The 21,463-nt window shown below is 46.7% G+C and overlaps 1 protein-coding gene across 1 annotated transcript in view; it reads right to left on the bottom strand.

The window, feature by feature from the left end:
* LOC109905593 (multiple epidermal growth factor-like domains protein 6) overlaps positions 1-21,463 on the bottom strand; it is an 83,928-nt gene that overhangs the window by 41,584 nt on the left and 20,881 nt on the right. Inside the window, exons 5-8 of the mRNA XM_020503053.2 lie at positions 6,069-6,191; positions 3,302-3,424; positions 2,732-2,857; positions 2,424-2,546 (exon numbers count right to left, since the gene is read on the bottom strand). Of these exons, the coding sequence (XP_020358642.1) occupies positions 2,424-2,546; positions 2,732-2,857; positions 3,302-3,424; positions 6,069-6,191 (495 nt within the window). The remainder of the gene's footprint in view (positions 1-2,423; positions 2,547-2,731; positions 2,858-3,301; positions 3,425-6,068; positions 6,192-21,463) is intronic.

The raw sequence follows: 21,463 nt of genomic DNA, 5'->3' as shown, positions 1-21,463 counted from the left end.
TGACAAACCGTCCTCTCATTAAGAAGCTAAAAATTACATTTCATCTTTTCACAAATAGTTTCATATTTAAACATTTAAATTGCCCAATTCCATGTGAATCTGACAACTAGAATGTGTAGATTTTCCGAGATACAGTTTATGTCGTCCTATCATCAGTAATCATGTCTCAGACGCCAACTGAACTGACATCATATTCAAGTCCTAACGCATACTTTCAACTGGTTGGATTACCGAAATATGGTTCCGTTTCCCATCTTTTATGACGTCACCAGACTCTCTCTCAATGTTAACAAAGGCTTTACTAGAGTCAACTCTATAGAGTAGAGATAGAGAAAAGGGGAAAGGTATTTATGGGGGTCATAAACCTCCCCCATTAGGCCAACGTCATGACACCAGCAACCTGTACACAGCATCCAGTCAAAGCTATTAACTGCCTTTTCTCTCATGTCTTTTCTCTCAAGAGTGCGACATGAGTCCACGTGGAGTGAGCATGGAGAGAGATCCCGTCCAAACTTCTCTCATGCTGCTGGTGTACTGGTAGGAAAATGGACAAAGGCATAATGTACTGTAAAGGACAGTGCCGACTACGGTGAGACATTATCAAGGGCCATATGTCATTGGGAGGACGAACTGAAACACTATATAAAAAAGAACATGAACAAATGACAGAAGAATGAGTCCCGGGAGGGAGGGGGGTCGTCAACCGTACCCAAATTGATTTAGGCTTCTCCAAAATGATTATTTTGGGATATCATGTTGTTTTTGGAGGTCTGCACACTGCGAAATGTATAGTAATTTAGACTAAGAATGCATTGAGATATCAATCTGTCATTATCACAAATGAGGGCTGTGATGATAATAGTTAACGCTAGAAATATCAGATGAAAATACTGTATGTAAATGTACATTCTGCCAGTATCGGTGTGTGCTAAATTGAGGGTCTTAAATTAAAGTGATAGAACCAACGTGAAGCACTAAGGGCTGTCATTCTAAATTTGGGTAGGATAATTTATCACAAGTTCTAATTATGATTTGGAAAGGTGAGGCTTCTAGAGACAGAGCTATGCCTCTAAAATGTGAGGAGAGCCACTAGATTGTAGCTTGGGCCATCCACTTTGGGCCATCCACCTTACCTCAATCTCATTCTTATCAAGGTTGATCTGAAACTGTTAGAATATGTGCTCTCTCTTTTCCCTGTGAAAGTCAATATGCATATGCCCTAAACCAAATTCAGGAGATCTCTAGAGATGTAGAGAAAATTGGCAACACTAAAACAATTGCATCAATAGGCTCTGCAAAACAGAGGCAGGTCAAGGGGGAACTTGTGCAATCATTGACGATGAATGTTGTACTTCTGTCCCAGATCACTCTTCTAATATGACTGATCTCGCGGAATACATTGCCACTGTTGCTAAGAATAATTCCCCACAACCAGAAGGACACTTGAAACTTGGTTGGAATCCCTGTTTGGAAGTTGAGGATCCCAAATTGCCAAATGGGTTGCAGCGTGTATTTTTTTTCTTAGTTCTAAATTGTTATTTAACATGCTGTGTATGTGTGTGTATTTTTGATACATTCACTCCCGTTAATAGAAGTGTAACCTTTTATTATGATGATAGTATTACCATACTAATTAGATTGTATAACCCAGAATGAAGGGTTTGAAATGATGAAGTGTCTGATTTTATGTGTTGATTTCCCTTACTTTAATAGAAATAGGATACAGAAGTTAAAATCTAATGCTTACCTTAAAATTTAATGATTATTAACACACATTAACACAAGATGATGGAATATTTTATATTGGTGCTTTTCCAATAACCAATTTCTGTGATCGAATTCTCACTATCAATATCTGCAATTTGGCAGTATGCCCAGACCCTTGTTTTGAGAACGAAAGATATCTCAGTTTTGAGGTCTCAGCTTAGAGAGAAGAAGCCTCATGGGGTATTGGTCTGTCACATGCAAGACCCAGAATTGGTCGGTCACATGAATGAGGCAAATGTTGATGATTATGAATGATGAATAAGGGGTGGCAGGTAGCCTAGTGGTTAGAGCGTTGGGCCAGTAATCGAAAGGTTGCTGTATTGAATCCCTGAGCTGACAAGGTAAAAATCTGTCGTTCTGCCCATGGACAAGGCAGTTAACCCACTGTTCCCCGGTAGGCTGTCATTGTAAATAATAATATGTTCTTAACTGACTTGCCTAGTTAAACAATTTTTTTTTAATAAGCTCAATCATGGAAAAATAACTAATCTGTATATAAGATACCTAATGGGACTGCCCCAGTGGAGCTCCTGACTGACATCTCCAGCGCGCTGATAATAAACAATGATTGACTTCGAGTGTACCTGTGTAGAATTTCCATGACAGTAGTACTTTCAAGTATTTTTATTTAAGTACTTTACACCACTGGCTCTTACCCTCACAGCCCTGGCGGTCACCGGCCAGCGAGTACCCAGGTCTGCAGCTGCACTCTGCTCGACCATCCACAAAATGACACAGCTGGACACAGCCTGCACTCCTGTCCACACAGGGGTCCCTAACTGATAGACAGACAGACAGACATGGGGCAGACAGTTTTACATAGTCATATCCTGGTCACGCTATGACTGAAAACTGCCTCCTGTTCTTTATATGTAACTCTTTGCTCTCCATTCTAACATAAAGTGACTACTATTGTAAGCTGTAGGGAAGTCAGAGCACCATATCCAATCTAGTCAGGACTCACACTCGCAGTGCTTCCCATCCCTCTTCAGTTGGTAGTTCCTACGACACTCGCACTTGTAGTGGTCGTTGTCCATATCCACACACTTGTGTTCACAGCCGCCATTCTTCACTGAGCAGGAGTTCACAGCTTCATAGTTGGGACAGACAGACAGACACAATAATTGAACAACACAGGACTGACTGACAGACTAGAGAAAAACATATCTTCATGCTGTAGCAAACTACCTCAAATTAAGATCCTACATCTGTACTTTCGCTAATGTAGTCTTTGATCACCATTTGGTGAGTAAATGTGTCACCCTTCCTAGAGACTGGTCACTAAAATATGAATTCAAAGAAGGAAGAGCCATATTGTGGACCAGCACCATCTTTTCACACCGCCATAATGGAAACGTGTGATTACAGGAAGCTCTAAAGACTGGAAATTGGATAATTAGAGGTTGCAGGTAATGAGTAACCGTGACTGAGACCTGAATATTGGAGTATTAGCTCTCAATGCGTAAATCAATGCCTAATCTTGAGTTGTGCGAACGACCGGGATCAAATCTGGTCTCACATGGTCATTACTCACCAATGCAGGTCCTTCCGTCAGTGTGCATGCGAAAGCCCTGACTGCACTCACAGTGGTAGGAGCCTGCCGTGTTCACACAGGTCTGCTGGCAGCCGCCATTCAGCTCCTCACACTCATTCACATCTACAGAGCAGACAATCAAACCTGGGTTCAAAAAGTATTTTAAAATGAGCATTCACTTGAGCCTAACTTGAGTGCCATATGGGCGGAGTTTGCACTTTTGCTAGTATTCCATTGGTTCCCTTGAGCCAGGCAAGCAGAAAAAGGTATTCAAAATGATTTCATATATTATTTGAACCCAGGTCTGCAGACAATATTCTCAGACACTTGCTGCAGAACAAATCCATGTTGATAGGAGAAGGTTGTGCCAATGAATTCCCCCATATGGGCATTAATGAACAATGAGGTGTTTTGATGGCGTTTGAAGGAATGCTTTATAATGATGGAATACTACACAAACCTTTAGACAACATTTGTGACTTGAGCACTCTAACAGACATGAACCCACACAGACCACATTCATTAGGATTCTCATATGTGTGTTACAGTGTCTGCGTCATGAATGGCACAATATTAATTTTATAGTGCACTACTTTTGATGTGAGCCCTATGGGCCCTGGTCAAAAGTAGTGCACTAAATAGCGAATAGGATGCCGTTTGAGATGCAAAGTTTTCATGGGTGTTCCAGAGGAGAGCGTTAAGGCCCAAGTTATCGGGATGCTTGTCATGACTCACGACCGTGTCAAACGTAGGAATGTGGTAAAAAGATTTCGGCACTGAAGTTCTCTTTTGTTTGACATCAAGCTCTGTGAAGCATAGTTGGTCCCTGACGCAATAACAAGGTTGGCTTGGTGATGGAAGTGATGACTTCACGAGAGACTGTTTTAAGAACACAATGTTTATGACCCCTTTATAGACGAACACACCATTTTGATACAATTAAATCAACCATTAATATGAAATCACCAATTGGGACGCGCATTCTCTTCATCAGTGGAAGTTCTCGTACAGCGCTTTGCTGTTAACTGTAATGACTTGGAGTATGTTCTGACCACGTGGCCGGATTAGTAAAACCTCATGGGCTCTACTTATACCCCTATAATTGGAGTCCAGAGTTCTTCCTGGTCAGGTCATGTGGTCAGGAATTCCTCTGGCTCTAGAAATGACGATTCACCACTGACACTCTTTCAACACAGGTTGTCCACTATGCAGCAGACCTGAGTGTTTAGGACCATTCCAGAACCATTCACATGTGATACATTAGGCACATGTTCCATGTTGTTCCATGTTGTTCCATGTTCCAGGGAGCAGAGGCATGATGAGGAGACAACATTGCTGAGTGCTTCTCCAAGGAAAGTCAACGTTTACTACCCATCTGGAGAACACATCAGAGTCGAGCTGTTTCAACTACTTCCTGGTTCCTGCTAATCCCTAGTCCATATGGGCTTTGCACTGCAGGCTACTACTGGTCATGACAGTAGCACTGATACAGAGTCAGACATATATTCACCCCCCTAATGGGTTGGGGCTAAGGTAATCAGATTCCAGAACTGGGGTTAAGGGCAATTCCTATTCAACAAAGCAGTCTCAGCTTGTGGGAATGCACTTCTCCTCATAATGAACTAAATGCTACTTTAATGAAGTAACTTCCACTAGAAGAGGCTAAGGAGGGTCAAAGAGGAGGGCTGTCTGCCGTATAAGGAGCCTTGTCATAACCGGCACATAGATTAATGTGATCAGGTTGAAGGACTGAAAATCCACAATGCCAATCCATTTAGAGCAATCCGCTGTCTCGCTGAGTGAGGATAAAGGAACTCCCAGCGTCCCCTGTGGTGGATGACATAGTCAGGAAGAAAATCCTAAACTGTTGTTCTGAACCCTGTTCTTTTTTTCAAAAGACTTCTTTCTTTAGTGGGCTTTTCTCAATACCTGAATGGTAATAGACTCAGTGAAGGTTTGGAGGGTAATATACTTAAGATTCGCCGTGTGAGAGGATTTCAGCAGGACACAAAGGAAATCTTTCATTCAGACGTGAGGCTGAGACTCTGGGAGTTGGGTTGGGGGTTGAATATTGTCTGAATGCCATTGTGTGACAGTCTTGAACTGTCACCCACATCTGTCTGACACCCACATCTGTCTCAATGGTCTCTTGACAGCTGTTTGGGGAGGTTTCTGCCCATCCCGCACCTCTCAACTCCCACGCTCCACTCTCCATAGATTAACACCATCCTATGTGGAGGGTTGCAGACAGAAACATTTAGCACTGGCATGCTCTGTTCCAGAATCAAAAAGGGTCTGTTATTTGCCCATCAAAGTTGTTACAGAGCACACTAGCCCTGGAACATGGCTCTTACAGACTCCTACACCATTGCTCAAACCCTCACTAGAAAGTGACAACGTCCCATGTCAGGGGTCAAAGGCTAGGGGCACCTGTTGACACCTGCACCCCCTCAGAGCAACTGGGCATTAGCACTGTCAGCTAACTCAGCCAACTCAGCTAACTCAGCATGTTTCTGTCAAAACAAACAGGCAGGGTTTTGATTTTACGAGTTGACCAGATCTCCATGCCTGTACTGATTGTGTTCCCTGTATGTGTGTGGTCTGCTAAGCTTTTTGTGTCTCTGTCTCTTCCTGTGTCTCTGTCTGAAGAGCCAGCAAGAGGACACTGGTGGATAACCTATGCCTGATCTTCTCTATCCGTCCCCCATCCCACACACACACATACACACACACACACACACGAGACCCAGCTTGCCCTTTTTCTCACCCAAACAGGCCTTTCCATCCGGGCCCAGACGACTGCCCCTGGGGCACTTGCAGTAGAAGCTTCCAATGGTGTTGCAGCAATGTCCCTCACAGCCGCCGTTAGCAGTCGAGCACTCGTTGACATCTGGGGAAAGAAGGAAAGCCAAAACCTCCGTTTTCATAGCCTACAAACTGCACTGTAAGCAAAACTGAACCCAAATCCATTGTAAACCGTGGAGCTTTGGAGCTTCTCCTTCTTCGGTTGATTCATTCCCCTCTGTCTTGTAAGACATTTCTTCCTCAGGCATGAAGGAAATCTTAACATAACAGGTGTAGTAGACCTTACAGTGAAATACTTACTTACAAGCCCTTAACCAACAGTGCAATTAAAGTAGCAAAAAATTTAAGAGCAGCAGTAAAATAACAATAGCGAGGCTATATACAGGGGGTACCGGTACAGAGTCAATGTGCGGGGGCAATGGTTAGTTGAGGTAATTGAGGTAATATGTACATGTAGGTAGAGTTATTAAAGTGATAATAAACATAGATAATAAACAGAGAATAGCAGCAGTGTAAAAAAGGGGGGGGACAATGCAAATAGTCTGGGTAGCCATTTGATTACATGTTCAGGAGTCTTATGGCTTGGGGGTAGAAGCTGTTTAGAAGTCTATTGGACCTAGGTACTGCTTGCCGTGCGGTAGCAGAGAGAACAGTCTTATGACTAGGGTGGCTCGAGTCTTTGATAATTTTTATGGCCTTCCTCTGACACCGCCTGGTATAGATGTCCTGGATGGCAGGAAGCTTGGCCCCAGTGATGTACTGGGCCGTACGCACTACCCTTTGTAGTGCCTTGCGATCGGAGTCTGAGCAGTTGCCATAACAGGCAGTGATGTAACCAGGATGCTCTCAATGGTGCAGCTGTAGAACCTTTTGAGGATCTGAAGTCCTCCAATCTTTCAGTGAGTCCACTTCCCCTCACTTTGTAGACGTCCCAGCTGTCCAACAAAGGGCCATCTTTAAGATAGATCCAGCTTGAAGACAGACCCAGTAGTGCTTTGATGACTCTGTTTCTAGAGAGAAAACTAAACCATGTTCTAACCTCAGTCCTGTTGTTCATCTGCCGGGGCCAATGTAGCTGGAAGCTAGGCATAAGGGACAGGGGAAGCTAGCTAGCTACATAATATAGCTTCCTAACCATACACTTTGGTTAGGAAGAGCCCGGTAAAAGCACTGTCACGTTCTGACCTTTATTTCCTGTGTTTTGTATTTAGTTAGTATGGTCAGGGCGTGAGTTGGGTGGGTAGTCTATGTTTGTTTTTCTATAATTTGGGTATTTCTATGTTTCGGCCTAGTATGGTTCTCAATCAGAGGCAGGTGTCATTAGTTGTCTCTGATTGAGAATCATACTTAGGTAGCCTGGGTTTCACTGTGTGTTTGTGGGTGATTGTTCCTGTCTTTGTGTTTGCACCAGATGGGACTGTTTTAGGTTTTCTCACATTTGTTGTTTTTGTTATCTCATGTGTAGTTTCTTTATAAATTAAAGAATATGAATAACTACCACGCTGCGCTTTGGTCCGCCTCTCCTTCAGATGAAGAAATCCATTACAGAATCACCCACCCAACTCGGACCAAGCGGCGTGGTAAACAGCAGCGACGACAGCAGCAGCAGCGGCCAGCATCACAGGAGGAATGGACATGGGAGGATGTATTGGACGGCAAGGGTTGCTACACCTGGGAGGAGATCCTGGCGGGAAAGGATCGCCTTCCATGGGAACAGGTGGAGGCAGCTAGGAGAACAGAGGCAGCCGGAGAGAGGAGCCGGCGATATGAGGAGGCAGCACGGCAGTGCGACAGGTACGAGAGGCAGCCCCAAAAAATATTTTTTGGGGGGCAGACGAGGTGTGGTACTAAGCCAGGTAGCAGACCTGAGCTCACGCCTCGTGCTTATTATAAGCAGCGCATTACTGGTCAGGCACCGTGTTATGCGGTTAAGCGCACGGTGTCGCCAGTGCGTGCCCATAGCCCGGTGCGCTATAGGGCAGCCCCCCGAAAGTGCCATGCGAGTGTGGGCATTGAGCCAGGGCGTATGGTGCCTGCTCAGCGGGTCTGGTCGCCGGTACGCAGTTTTGGTCCAGGTTATCCTGCGCCGGCTCTGCGTGCTGTGTCTCCGGGGCGCTGGGAGGGTGCAGTGCGTCCTCTGCCTGCGCTCCCCTCGTGCCGGGCAAATGTGGGAGTGGAGCCTAGGGGAGAGGTGCGTGTTATCCACAGCCCGGTTCAACCTGTGCCTGCACTCTGGAGGGTCCGGGCTAGAGTAGTGGTCCAGCCTGGGGAAGTGGTGCCAAGGTTGCGCACCAGAGCTCCAGTGCTCCCCCACAGCCCGGTCCTTCAGGTGCCTCCTCCTAACACCAAGCCTCCTGAAGGTCTCCCCAGCCTGGTGGTTCCTGTGGCAGCCCCACGCACCAGGCTGTCTCTCTGTCTCCTCCCTGCAGGTGGTCCCGCCTGTCCGGCGCCGCTGCCGGAGCCTCCCGCCTGTCCGGCGCCGCTGCCGGAGTCTCCCGCCTGTCCGGCGCTGCTGACGGAGTCTCCCGCCTGTCCGGCGCTGCTGCCGGAGCCTCCCGCCTGTCCGGTGCCGCTGCCGGAGCCTCCCGCCTGTCCGGAGCCTCCCGCCTGTCCGGCGCCGCTGCCGGAGCCTCCCGCCTGTCCGGCGCCGCTGCCGGAGCCTCCCGCCTGTCCGGCGCCGCTGCCGGAGCCTCCCGCCTGTCCGGCGCCGCTGCCGGAGCCTCCCGCCTGTACGGCGCCGCTGCCGGAGCCTCCCGCCCGTCCGGAGCCTCCCGCCTGTCCGGCGCTGCTGCCGGAGTCTCCCGCCTGTCCGGCGCTGCGGCCGGAGTCTCCCGCCTGTCCGGCGCTGCTGCCGGAGTCTCCCGCCTGTCCGACGCTGCTGCCGGAGTCTACCGCCTGTCCGGCGCTGCTGCCGGAGTCTCCCGCCTGTCCGGCGCCGCTGCCGGAGTCTGAGGCACCAGAGCCCCTCAGCCCAGAGGCGCCAGAGCTTCTGCCCCTCTGTCCAGAGCTTCTGCCCCTCTGTCCAGAGCTTCTGCCCCTCTGTCCCGAGCTGCCCCTCTGTCCAGTGGGGTCATTGAGAGGGGTGGCCATGGTGAGAAAGCCACGGAGGCGGACAATAAGGCGGACTAAGACAATGGTGAAGTGGGGTCCGCGTCCTGCGCCAGAGCCGCCACCGCGGACAGACGTCCACCCAGACCCTCCCCTATAGGTCAAGGTTTTGCGGCCGGAGTCCGCACCTTTGGGGGGGGGGGTACTGTCACGTTCTGACCACTCTTTTCATCACTCCACAGACAGATGCTTGTTCCTAAATTGCGGTCATTACTTTGCATGTGAACGTCAGCAGGTATTTCCAATTAAATGGCGATGCTGACAGAGTCAGTCAGGAATGAGAAACTTCAGGCTCCTTGGTGCTGGTATAATGACTCCTACCAGGTCCTTTTTATAGTGATCTTGTGCATCACCAGTGAGGAATGTCTTTAAAAGAGGTATCATTCAATGCTAACACGATCATGCTGTCTCAATCAACCATACACAACATGTAAGAGAGTTATTTCCTCATTTAGATATTTAGCTCACTCCATTTCAAACCCACATGTGCATAGAGTAATGTTAAATGTTTGCACAAAGTCATAGTTTGTTTCCTCACTTGCATATGGAGTAGCATTCAAGCTTTCTAGCTTAATCACTCCAGCCGTTGTTAGATGGATCTGAGTTCCACCATGGCTCACTATGGGGACAGACAAGAGGTCCTTGTCTTGCCTTTATTTGTCTTGTGTGCTGATCAAACACAGTGTGGTTTGAAGTCCCTGTAGATGAGGTGTATTGGGACAACAGCTGTTGTCAGTCAGTACAGGAAAGTGTGGACAGAGGTGTGAGACACGCTAATGCGTGTCAAGGAAATCACAGATACACAAGAACACACACACGCACACAGACACACAAACATACACACACACACACACATACACACACACACACACACACACACGCTGGCCAATCCTCCATCCTGACAGCATCCTACGAGAAGTGTTCCTCTGGTGGGTCATATCTATGGTGGGGGAAGACACTTTTGACATTCTATCCCTGTCTATTTGCTAATGATTTACTGTGGACTCATGGCTATAAATAAACAAATGGTTTCATTGACCCTTAAACTACCGAACATTTCACAAGCAGAGTTCCCCAAAAAGTTCAGTGTGAGAGAGAGAGAGAGAGAGAGAGAGAGAGAGAGAGAGAATAAGGAGTGCAGCCAGATCAATGAGTTAGCAGGCTTTTACAACCAGTTGGCTCTTTTTTGTTTGTGTAGATTGTCACGTGTGTTCCCTCTCCGGCCTCTAGGTCACCAGGCTGCTCGTTATGGCGCACACCTGTCACCATCGCTATGCGCACCTGCACGTCATCAGACTCACCTGGACTCCATCACTTCCCTGATTATCTTCCCTACATGTTCGTGTTTCTTATTTTGTATTATGTTGTGTTTGTTTATTAAAACACTCACTCCCTGAACTTGCTTCCTGACTCTCAGCACACATCGTTACAGAATAACGCCTCACCTAAGGGAAGCATCAGGGAGTGTTTTTTGTTGTTGTTTCGTTTTGGTGGGAATGACGTCAGGTCCAGGAGCCGCTACAGGCTCTCACGCCTCAGCCAGATCGCCAGGCTCCCCTGTCTCCGCCGGCTCATCAGGCTTTCATGCCTCAGCCAGATCGCCAGGCTCCCCTGTCTCCGCCGGCTCGTCAGGCTTTCATGCCTCAGCCAGATCGCCAGGCTCCCCTGTCTCCGCCGGCTCGTCAGGCTTTCATGCCTCAGCCAGATCGCCAGGCTCCCCTGTCTCCGCCGGCTCGTCAGGCTTTCACGCCTCAGCCAGATTGCCAGGCTCCCCTGCCTCAGCTAACTCGTCAGGCTCTCATGCCTCAACCAGGGTGACCTGTCCGCTCCTGAACCCCGGATCGTTCCTTTGGTTGGCATCCTGCGGCTGGAGCCAAATTCGACTTGGGGGTGGGGGTCCATCACGTATGCTCTCTCTCCGGCGCTCTAGGTCGACATGCTCAGCCGGACTGACAGGTTTTGCGCGCCTCAGTAGAGGTGACCGGTCCGCTCCTGATCCCTGGGATCTTCATTTTGGTCGGAGTCTTGCGGCTGGAGCCGCGCGTCGGGGATGGGGTACTCTCACGTGTGTTCCCTCTCCGACCTCTAGGTCACCAGACTGCTCGTTATGGCGCACACCTATCACCATCGTTACGCACACCTAAGTCATCAGACTCACCTGGACTCCATCACCTCCCTGATTACCTTCCCTATATACGTCACTCCCTTTGGTTCCTTCCCCAGGCGTTATTGTTTCTGTTCCTGTGTCATGTCTGTGCGTTGTTCGTGTTTCTTATTTCGTATTATGTTGTGTTTATTTAATAAAACACTCTCTTCCTGGACTTGCTTCCTGACTCTCAGGGCACATCGTTACATAATTGAGACCACCTGACAAACCAGGGACCCCCCAATAGCAACACTGTGTATGTTGGAGCGCAGTCTTAACTCCCTAACCACATTACTGCCCGTGGCTCTTCTCTTTCCTATCCGAGGGAAGCAGGAAGCACACCACATTATTACCGGAACTGTATAGAAATTATGGTCATAAATGTTTGTTTAGGCCTTGCAGCTGAGACGTTGACAATAAGGAACTTCTGAAGCTTAAGCAAATGGTAATCTATAGAACGCACAGCAGAAGAGAGGAGTAATACAACAGAGAGCACTGGAAGACATACAGACGCTCTAACAACAATCATGTGCCTTCAGCAATAAAAGATAAGCAGGCTGAGAGCTCGCCAGTCTGCTCCTGTTGAAGTGCTCAGTGAGATTTCACACACACACATACACATACACACACACACACACACTGTCAATGTTCCAGAGTCTCTCTGGCCTAGCCGGAGGGAAAACATCCATCCAACAAGACAAACTGTACAGGAATTCCATTAGAATGGCACAGTTCCTCCAACTGATAGAACAACACACACACACACACACACACACACAACCATACACACACACACACACACATACACACAGAGCCACCAGAGCCCCTGTGCTGCTGTACAGAGACACTATCAATCAGACAGCAAAGTTTGGTAGCTGGCCATGTCATTACGATTAAGATTAAACAGACCTTATAGGCTGCTATAGAGAAGACATCAAGCAGCTCAGCCGTTAACTGCAATCAGTAGCAGGTGAGAACAGCAGACAGACTGTAGCTAGACATAGACAGGAAGTAGCTAGACAGAGACAGACTGTAGCTAGACATAGACAGGAAGTAGCTAGACAGAGAGACTGTAGCTAGACATAGACAGGAAGTAGCTAGACATAGACAGAAAGTAGCTAGACAGAGACAGACTGTAGGTAGACATAGACAGAAAGTAGCTAGACAGAGACAGACTGTAGCTAGACATAGACAGAAAGTAGCTAGACAGAGAAAGACTGTAGCTAGACATAGACAGAAAGTAGCTAGACAGAGACAGACTGTAGCTAGACATAGACAGAAAGTAGCTAGACAGAGACAGACTGTAGCTAGACATAGACAGACAGACTATAGCTAGACATAGATATACTCTAGCTAGACAGATACAGAAAGACTGTAGCTAGACATATACAGACTGCAGCTAGACATAGACAGACAGACTGTAGCTAGACAAAGACAAAAAGACTGTAGCTAGACAAAGACAGACAGAGAGAGACATAGAGAGACAGACTGTAGCTAGACAGAGACAGACAGACTGTAGCTAGACATAGACAGGTGGTAGGGCGGCAGGTAGCCTAGTGGTTAGAGCGTTGGACTAGTTACCGAAAGGTTGCAAGACCGAATCCCCGAGCTGACAAGGTGAACATCTGTTGTTCTGCCTCTGAACAAGGCAGTTAACCTTGAAAATAAGATTTTGTTCTTAACTGACTTGCCTAGTTAAATACAGGTCAAATAAAACATGTAAAAAAATGAAAGACAGAGACAGACTGTAGCTAGACATAGACAGACTGTAGCTAGACATAGACAGACTGTAGCTAGACATAGACAGACTGTAGCTAGACATAGACAGACTGTAGCTAGACATAGACAGACTGTAGCTAGACATAGACAGACAGAGAGAGACATAGCGAGACAGACTGTAGCTAGACATAGACAGACAGACTGTAGCTAGACATAGACAGACTGTAGCTAGACATAGACAGACTGTAGCTAGACATAGACAGACTGTAGCTAGACATAGACAGACAGACTGTAGCTAGACATAGACAGACTGTAGCTAGACATAGACAGACTGTAGCTAGACATAGACAGACTGTAGCTAGACATAGACAGACTGTAGCTAGACATAGACAGACAGACTGTAGCTAGACATAGACAGACTGTAGCTAGACATAGACAGACTGTAGCTAGACATAGACAGACAGAGAGAGACATAGCGAGACAGACTGTAGCTAGACATAGACAGACAGACTGTAGCTAGACATAGACAGACTGTAGCTAGACATAGACAGACTGTAGCTAGACATAGACAGACTGTAGCTAGACATAGACAGACAGACTGTAGCTAGACATAGACAAACTGTAGCTAGACATAGACAGACTGTAGCTAGACAGAGACAGACAGAGAGCGACATAGCGAGACAGACTGTAGCTAGACATAGACAGACTGTAGCTAGACATAGACAGACTGTAGCTAGACAGAGACAAACAGAGAGAGACATAGCGAGACAGACTGTAGCTAGACATAGACAGACTGTAGCTAGACAGAGACAAACAGAGAGAGACATAGAGAGACAGACTGTAGCTAGACAGAGACAAACAGAGAGAGACATAGCGAGACAGACTGTAGCTAGACATAGACAGACTGTAGCTAGACAGAGACAAACAGAGAGAGACATAGCGAGACAGACTGTAGCTAGACATAGACAGACTGTAGCTAGACAGAGACAAACAGAGAGAGACATAGCGAGACAGACTGTAGCTAGACAGAGACAAACAGAGAGAGACATAGCGAGACAGACTGTAGCTAGACAGAGACAGACAGAGAGAGACATAGCGAGACAGACTGTAGCTAGACAGAGACAAACAGAGAGAGACATAGCGAGACAGACTGTAGCTAGACAGAGACAGACAGAGAGAGACATAGAGAGACAGACTGTAGCTAGACAGAGACAAACAGAGAGAGACATAGCGAGACAGACTGTAGCTAGACAGAGACAGACAGAGAGAGACATAGAGAGACAGACTGTAGCTAGACAGAGACAGACAGAGAGAGACATAGAGAGACAGACTGTAGCTAGACAGAGACAGACAGAGAGAGACATAGAGAGACAGACTGTAGCTAGACAGAGACAGACAGACTGTAGCTAGACATAGACAGACAGACTGTAGCTAGACAAAGACAGACTGTAGCTAGACAGAGACAGACAGAGAGAGACATAGAGAGACAGACTGTAGCTAGACAGAGCCAGACAGAGGGAGACATAGAGAGACAGACTGTAGCTAGACAGAGACAGACAGACTGTAGCTAGACATAGACAGACAGACTGTAGCTAGACAAAGACAGACTGTAGCTAGACAGAGCCAGACAGAGAGAGACATAGAGAGACAGACTGTAGCTAGACAGAGCCAGACAGAGGGAGACATAGAGAGACAGACTGTAGCTAGACAGAGACAGACAGACTGTAGCTAGACAGAGACAGACAGACTGTAGCTAGACAAAGACAGACTGTAGCTAGACATAGGCAGCCATAGACAGACAGAGACAGACAGACTGTAGCTAGACATAGACAGACAGACTGTAGCTAGACAAAGACAGACTGTAGCTAGACAGAGACAGACAGAGAGAGACATAGAGAGACAGACTGTAGCTAGACAGAGCCAGACAGAGGGAGACATAGAGAGACAGACTGTAGCTAGACAGAGACAGACAGACTGTAGCTAGACATAGACAGACAGACTGTAGCTAGACAAAGACAGACTGTAGCTAGACAGAGCCAGACAGAGAGAGACATAGAGAGACAGACTGTAGCTAGACAGAGCCAGACAGAGCCAGACAGAGGGAGACATAGAGAGACAGACTGTAGCTAGACAGAGACAGACAGACTGTAGCTAGACAGAGACAGACAGACTGTAGCTAGACATAGGCAGCCATAGACAGACAGATAGAGACAGACTGTAGCTAGAGAAACATTGCTTACAAAAATGGAACGGATGAGATGTGCAGGAAGTGTGTTTGACTGGGTAGTACTGACTATAACTGGAATGTTGTATCCCTGTTGGTGGGCTGATCTCTACTCTCAAGTCATTTTATCAATGCTTTCACATGCATTTTTCTACATGCAAATAAACATTGTTCTTGCATAACACAAAAAATAATACCCAACAGCTCTTGGAAGGGTTGTAAATGTGTAAGTCCGCACAGCCTCAGAAACCAAGGATGGGTCGCCATATTGTCAGCCCAGGCCACACCCAATCTTGGTTTCTAAGGACAAGCAGGGTCGCCTGGGAGAGAACAAAGGGAAAAGGTACCCTTGTTTACCCTACCTGCTTCAACCATGCCCTACACCACCTCACCAAAACCTGGTTGACCCCTAGCCTCTACCCCCTTGGCACCAGATCTGAGAGGATTGGATAGGTGTATCCAAGAGGTAAGAGGAAAGGTGGAGCTATTCCTTCAAACTATCCAATCTTTTCAATGGAGTAGTAGGACCTCCCACCCCAATGCTGCCCACTACCTCAGCACATACCGCTCAACACATACTACCTCAACACATACCGCTCAACACATACTACCTCAACACATAACGATCAGCACACACTACCTCAACACATACCGCTCAACATACACTACCTCAACACATACCGCTCAACATACACTACCTCAACACATACCGCTCAACACACACTACCTCAACACATACCGCTCAACACACACTACATCAACACATACCGCTCAACACACACTACCTCAACACATACCGCTCAACATACACTACCTCAACACATACCGCTCAACACACACTACCTCAACACATACCGCTCAACATACACTACCTCAACACATACCGCTCAACACACACTACTTCAACACATACCGCTCAACATACACTACCTCAACACATACCGCTCAACACACACTACCTCAGCACATACCGCTCAACACATACTACCTCAACAAATCAAATCAAATCAAATCAAATTTATTTATATAGCCCTTCGTACATCAGCTGATATCTCAAAGTGCTGTACAGAAACCCAGCCTAAAACCCCAAACAGCAAGCAATGCAGGTGGAGAAGCACGGTGGCTAGGAAAAACTCCCTAGAAAGGCCAATACCTAGGAAGAAACCTAGAGAGGAACCAGGCTATGTGGGGTGGCCAGTCCTCTTCTGGCTGTGCCGGGTGGAGATTATAACAGAACATGGTCAAGATGTTCAATGTTCATAAATGACCAGCATGGTCGAATAATAATAAGGCAGAACAGTTGAAACTAGAGCAGCAGCACAGTCAGGTGGAAGTTGAAACTAGAGCAGCAGCATGGCCAGGTAGACTGGGGACAGCAAGGAGTCATCATGTCAGGTAGTCCTGGGGCATGGTCCTAGGGCTCAGGTCAGTTGAAACTGGAACAGCAGCATGGCCAGGTGGACTGGGGACAGCAAGGAGTCATCATGTCAGGTAGTCCTGGGGCATGGTCCTAGGGCTCAGGTCCTCCGAGAGAGAGAAAGAAAGAGAGAAGGAGAGAATTAGAGAACGCACACTTAGATTCACACAGGACACCGAATAGGACAGGAGAAGTACTCCAGATATAACAAACTGACCCCAGCCCCCCGACACATAAACTACTGCAGCATAAATACTGGAGGCTGAGACAGGAGGGGTCAGGAGACACTGTGGCCCCATCCGAGGACACCCCCGGACAGGGCCAAACAGGAAGGATATCAACACATACCGATCAGAACACACTACCTCAACACATACCGCTCAACACATACTGCCTCAACACATACTGCCTCAACACATACCGCTCAACACACACTACCTCAACACATACCGCTCAACACACACTACCTCAACACATACCGCTCAACACACACTACCTCAACACATACCGCTCAACACACACTACATCAACACATACTGCTCAAAACATACTGCCTCAACACATACCGCTCAACACATACTGCCTCAACACATACCGCTCAACACACACTACCTCAACACACACTACCTCAACACATACTACCTCAACACATACCGCTCAACACATACTACCTCAGCAGATACCACTCAACACATACTACCTCAACACATACCGCTCAACACATACTACCTTAGCACATACCGCTCAACACATACTACCTCAACACATACCGCTCAACACATACTACCTCAACACATACCGCTCAACACATACTACCTCAGCAGATACCGCTCAACACATACTACCTCAACACATACCGCTCAACACATACTACCTTAGCACATACCGCTCAACACATACTACCTCAACACATACCGATCAGCACATACCGATCAACACACACTACCTCAACACATACCGCTCAACACACACTACCTCAACACATACCGCTCAACACACACTACCTCAACACATACCGCTCAACATACACTACCTCAACACATACCGCTCAACACACACTACCTCAACACATACCGCTCAACACACACTACCTCAACACATACCACTCAACACACTCTACCTCAACACATACCGCTCAACACATACCGCTCAACATACACTACCTCAACACATACCGCTCAACACACACTACCTCAACACATACCGCTCAACACACACTACCTCAACACATACCGCTCAACATACTCTACCTCAGCACATACCGCTCAACACACTCTATCTCAACACATACCGCTCAACACACTCTACCTCAACACATACCGCTCAACACATACCGCTCAACATACACTACCTCAACACATACCGCTCAACACATACTACCTCTACACATACTGCTCAACACACACTATCTCAACACACACTACCTCAACACATACCGCTCAACACATACTACCTCAACACACACTGCTCAACTAAAACTTTATGTTAGGAGCCCTGCCGCCCAGTGCCCCGCCCAGCTTCCCTGCTCTTTTCATTAACTGAATGGGAGGTCACATCAGCCCCTGACCCTGTGACCCCATCCTCCAGAGATGCCCACTTTGTTCCCATTGGGACTGCAGACACTAATGAGCTCTCAATAACAGGTCCCCATCGTTAATCATTATTCTCCAAGAGTCAGGAGCAGGAATAATCTAGTTGGCAGATGTTTTACACGCTCAATTAGCATGTGCTGCTGCTGGGAGAGAGGAGAGGATTATAAGAGAGGACAGTGGTGGTAGGCAAGAAGTCATGAAGTTATCCCTTGTCTCAAGCAGGAAGTGGTGACTAGTAATAGCAGAGACGGAAGAGGAAGCGAGACACCCAATTAGCAGTTTTTTTCTGGTTCAATAGAAGTCAATGAACTAAGTAGACCAGACCTAGCTGCTATTGTTGCATTGGTGTCTATGGGAGACACACCCAGTTAAGTAGCCCGGAACTGACATTTTTTTCCAATAGTAAACGGCATTGATGGACTATCTGCATTGATTTTGACTCATCACATGCGTATGCTGCTTTTACTGTTTATTATCTATTCTATTGCCTAGTCACTTTATCCCTACCTATATGTACATACACTATATTTACAAAAGTACATGGACATCCCTTCAAATTAGTGGATTCGGCTATTTCAGCAACACCGTTGCTGACAGATGTATTCAATCGAGCACACAGTCATGGAATCTCCATAGACAAGCATTGGCAGTAGAATGGCCTTACTGAAGAGCTCAGTGACTTTCAACGTGGTACCGTCATAGGATGCCACTTTTCCAACAAGTCTGTCAAATTTCTGCCCTGGCCAATTGTAAGTGCTGTTATTGTGAAGTGGAAACATCTAGGAACAACATCTGCTCAGCCACGAAGCAGTAGGCCACACAAGCTCACAAGTGCATAGCACGTAAAAATCGTCAGTCCTCGGTTACAACACTCATACAGAAATGGTTTGTCGAGATCATTCTGGAAGAACTTGACTGGCCTGCACACAACCCCATCGAACACCTTTAGGATGAATTGGAACGCCAGCTAGGGTTAATCGTCCAACATCAGTGTCCGACCTCACCAATGCTTTTGTGCCTGAATGGAAGCAAGTCCCTGTAGAAATGTTCCAACATCTAGAGGCAAGAGTTCCCAGAAGAGTGGAGGCTGCTGTGGCAGCAAAGGTGGGACCAACTCCATATTAATGCCCATGATATTGGAATGAGATGTTCGTCGAGCAGGTGTCCACATACTTTTGGTCATGTAGTGTATCTACCTCAATTACCTCGTACCCCTGCACATCGGTACTGGTACCCCGTGTATATAGCCAAGTTATCATTACTCATTGTGTATTTATTCCTCGTGTCATTTTTCTATTATTTCTCACTGCATTGTTGTTAACGAAGCATAACAACAAATACGTTCTGATTTCATTTTATTTCATTTGGACGGTTAGCATTTCCCTTGCAGAAGACGATGAGGACCCAATAACGACCCAAATAATGACGCTAGCAAGCCGTTGCATATCAACAGTTGCAGCTGACAGATTTGTGATAGTTTGAGCATCTATAGATCAATTTGAAGAATACAAAGAAATGTGCAGGCAAAACTGTCTATGTAGCTATTGTAAGTGTGGTGACTAGTGGCTTTTATTTAAGTCTACCTCAGATAATTACTGAACTATCAGTCTGATTCCTCTGGACAAGAAAGTGAGTTTTTGAAAGAGGTCAGTAAAACAAGCAGCTGTTAGTTTAAGTCCAATATCAACACATTGGTTAATGTAATCAGGGCTATGTGCCGCGAGGCCTTGTAATGCATGGTATCATATTCAAATAGAGTTGGACTGAATGGTACTCAGAGGGGTGAACTCTTATAAAAACACCCATATTAAGTGTTAAGAAAAAAACGTTCCCATTCATAATTTGTACTATGAATGACTCCATAGAGTGCATGTGAAACTATTTGCTTTGAGGCAGTCTATTAGTGTGGTGAAGAATTTGGATCTGAATGAGCTGATCCAAGACCACACAAGCAAACAGTTGGTAGCTGTTAAGTTAAAATCACATGACGGGAATGGCTGAATAAGACACTATTTATGCAAGACGGATGTCAAGGTGAAAGGCGTCAATCAAAGACACAATGAGTGAAAAGTTGATAATTACAATGATGGCTGAGGATATGTTGAAGTGAGGTGTACGGTGTGAAGTTTTAGCGTATAAGGCATGAAGTGTTGCATTATTACATGTATGAGGCAGAGTGTCATGAGTCAAGTTAATATCCAGTTGGGTTGTTTCATATAATACTGATAATATGACCATGATACAGGTCCTACATCTGGGTCCTTGAACTTGACCGATATAAATGAAGCCTTTATGGGACATAAAGCATAGTTATACTTGACATTCCCAGTCGGCTGACAAGATGGCGTAGTCACAGTGGGTGGCCAGTGGAAGCCATGATGCAACGGCCATCTGTTTTCCCCTAAGGGTCGGACCAGACCAGGTAGTCACGAGTCATATGACATCAGATTGTGGAGGGTTTTACTTACAGATGCCGTGTGGCCTGGGTTGGTGCCAGAGGGCAACGTTAAGGCAACATAAGGGAAATATTCATTTTGGCACTCAGCTCATCCTTTCTGCCCAGCCTAATTTGCTACTCCTTTGTCAACACTATACAGGTGACACACTCCCTCTGAAGCCCCCTTAGACCATGCTGAGGTCATACTGTGTGTGTGTGTGTGTGTGTGTGTGTGTGTGTGTGTGTGTGTGTGTGTGTGTGTGTGTGTGTGTGTGTGTGTGTGTGTGTGTGTGTGTGTGTGTGTGTGTGCGCGCAGCGGTCTAAGGCACTGCATCTCAGTGCAAGAGGCGTCACTATAGTACCTGGTTTGAATCCAGGCTGTATCACATCCAGCCATGATTGGGAGTCCCATAGGATGGCGCACAATTGGCCCAGCGTCGTCTTGGTTTGGCCGGAGTAAGCCATCATTGTAAATAAGAATTTGTTCTTAACTGACTTGCCTAGTTAAATATATATATATATTTTTTTAACTATACAGTACATCCAGGGTCTAGGGGACGAACAAATCTGAATGCCATAACACATACCAAACACGCTTCAGTCTAGCTTGAAATATAACAACATCCCATTTATCATTCTTGACATCCACCAGCCATAAAGCTGGTGGGCCTACAATAAACTCTCTCCCTGAACCCCTCAACTCTCCTGGGTCTC

This window comes from Oncorhynchus kisutch, linkage group LG15 (genome assembly GCF_002021735.2).
Source record: "Oncorhynchus kisutch isolate 150728-3 linkage group LG15, Okis_V2, whole genome shotgun sequence".
Taxonomy (NCBI): domain Eukaryota; kingdom Metazoa; phylum Chordata; class Actinopteri; order Salmoniformes; family Salmonidae; genus Oncorhynchus; species Oncorhynchus kisutch.
Note: the sequence above shows the minus strand (reverse complement) of the source record. Positions and strands in the feature narration are given on the sequence as shown.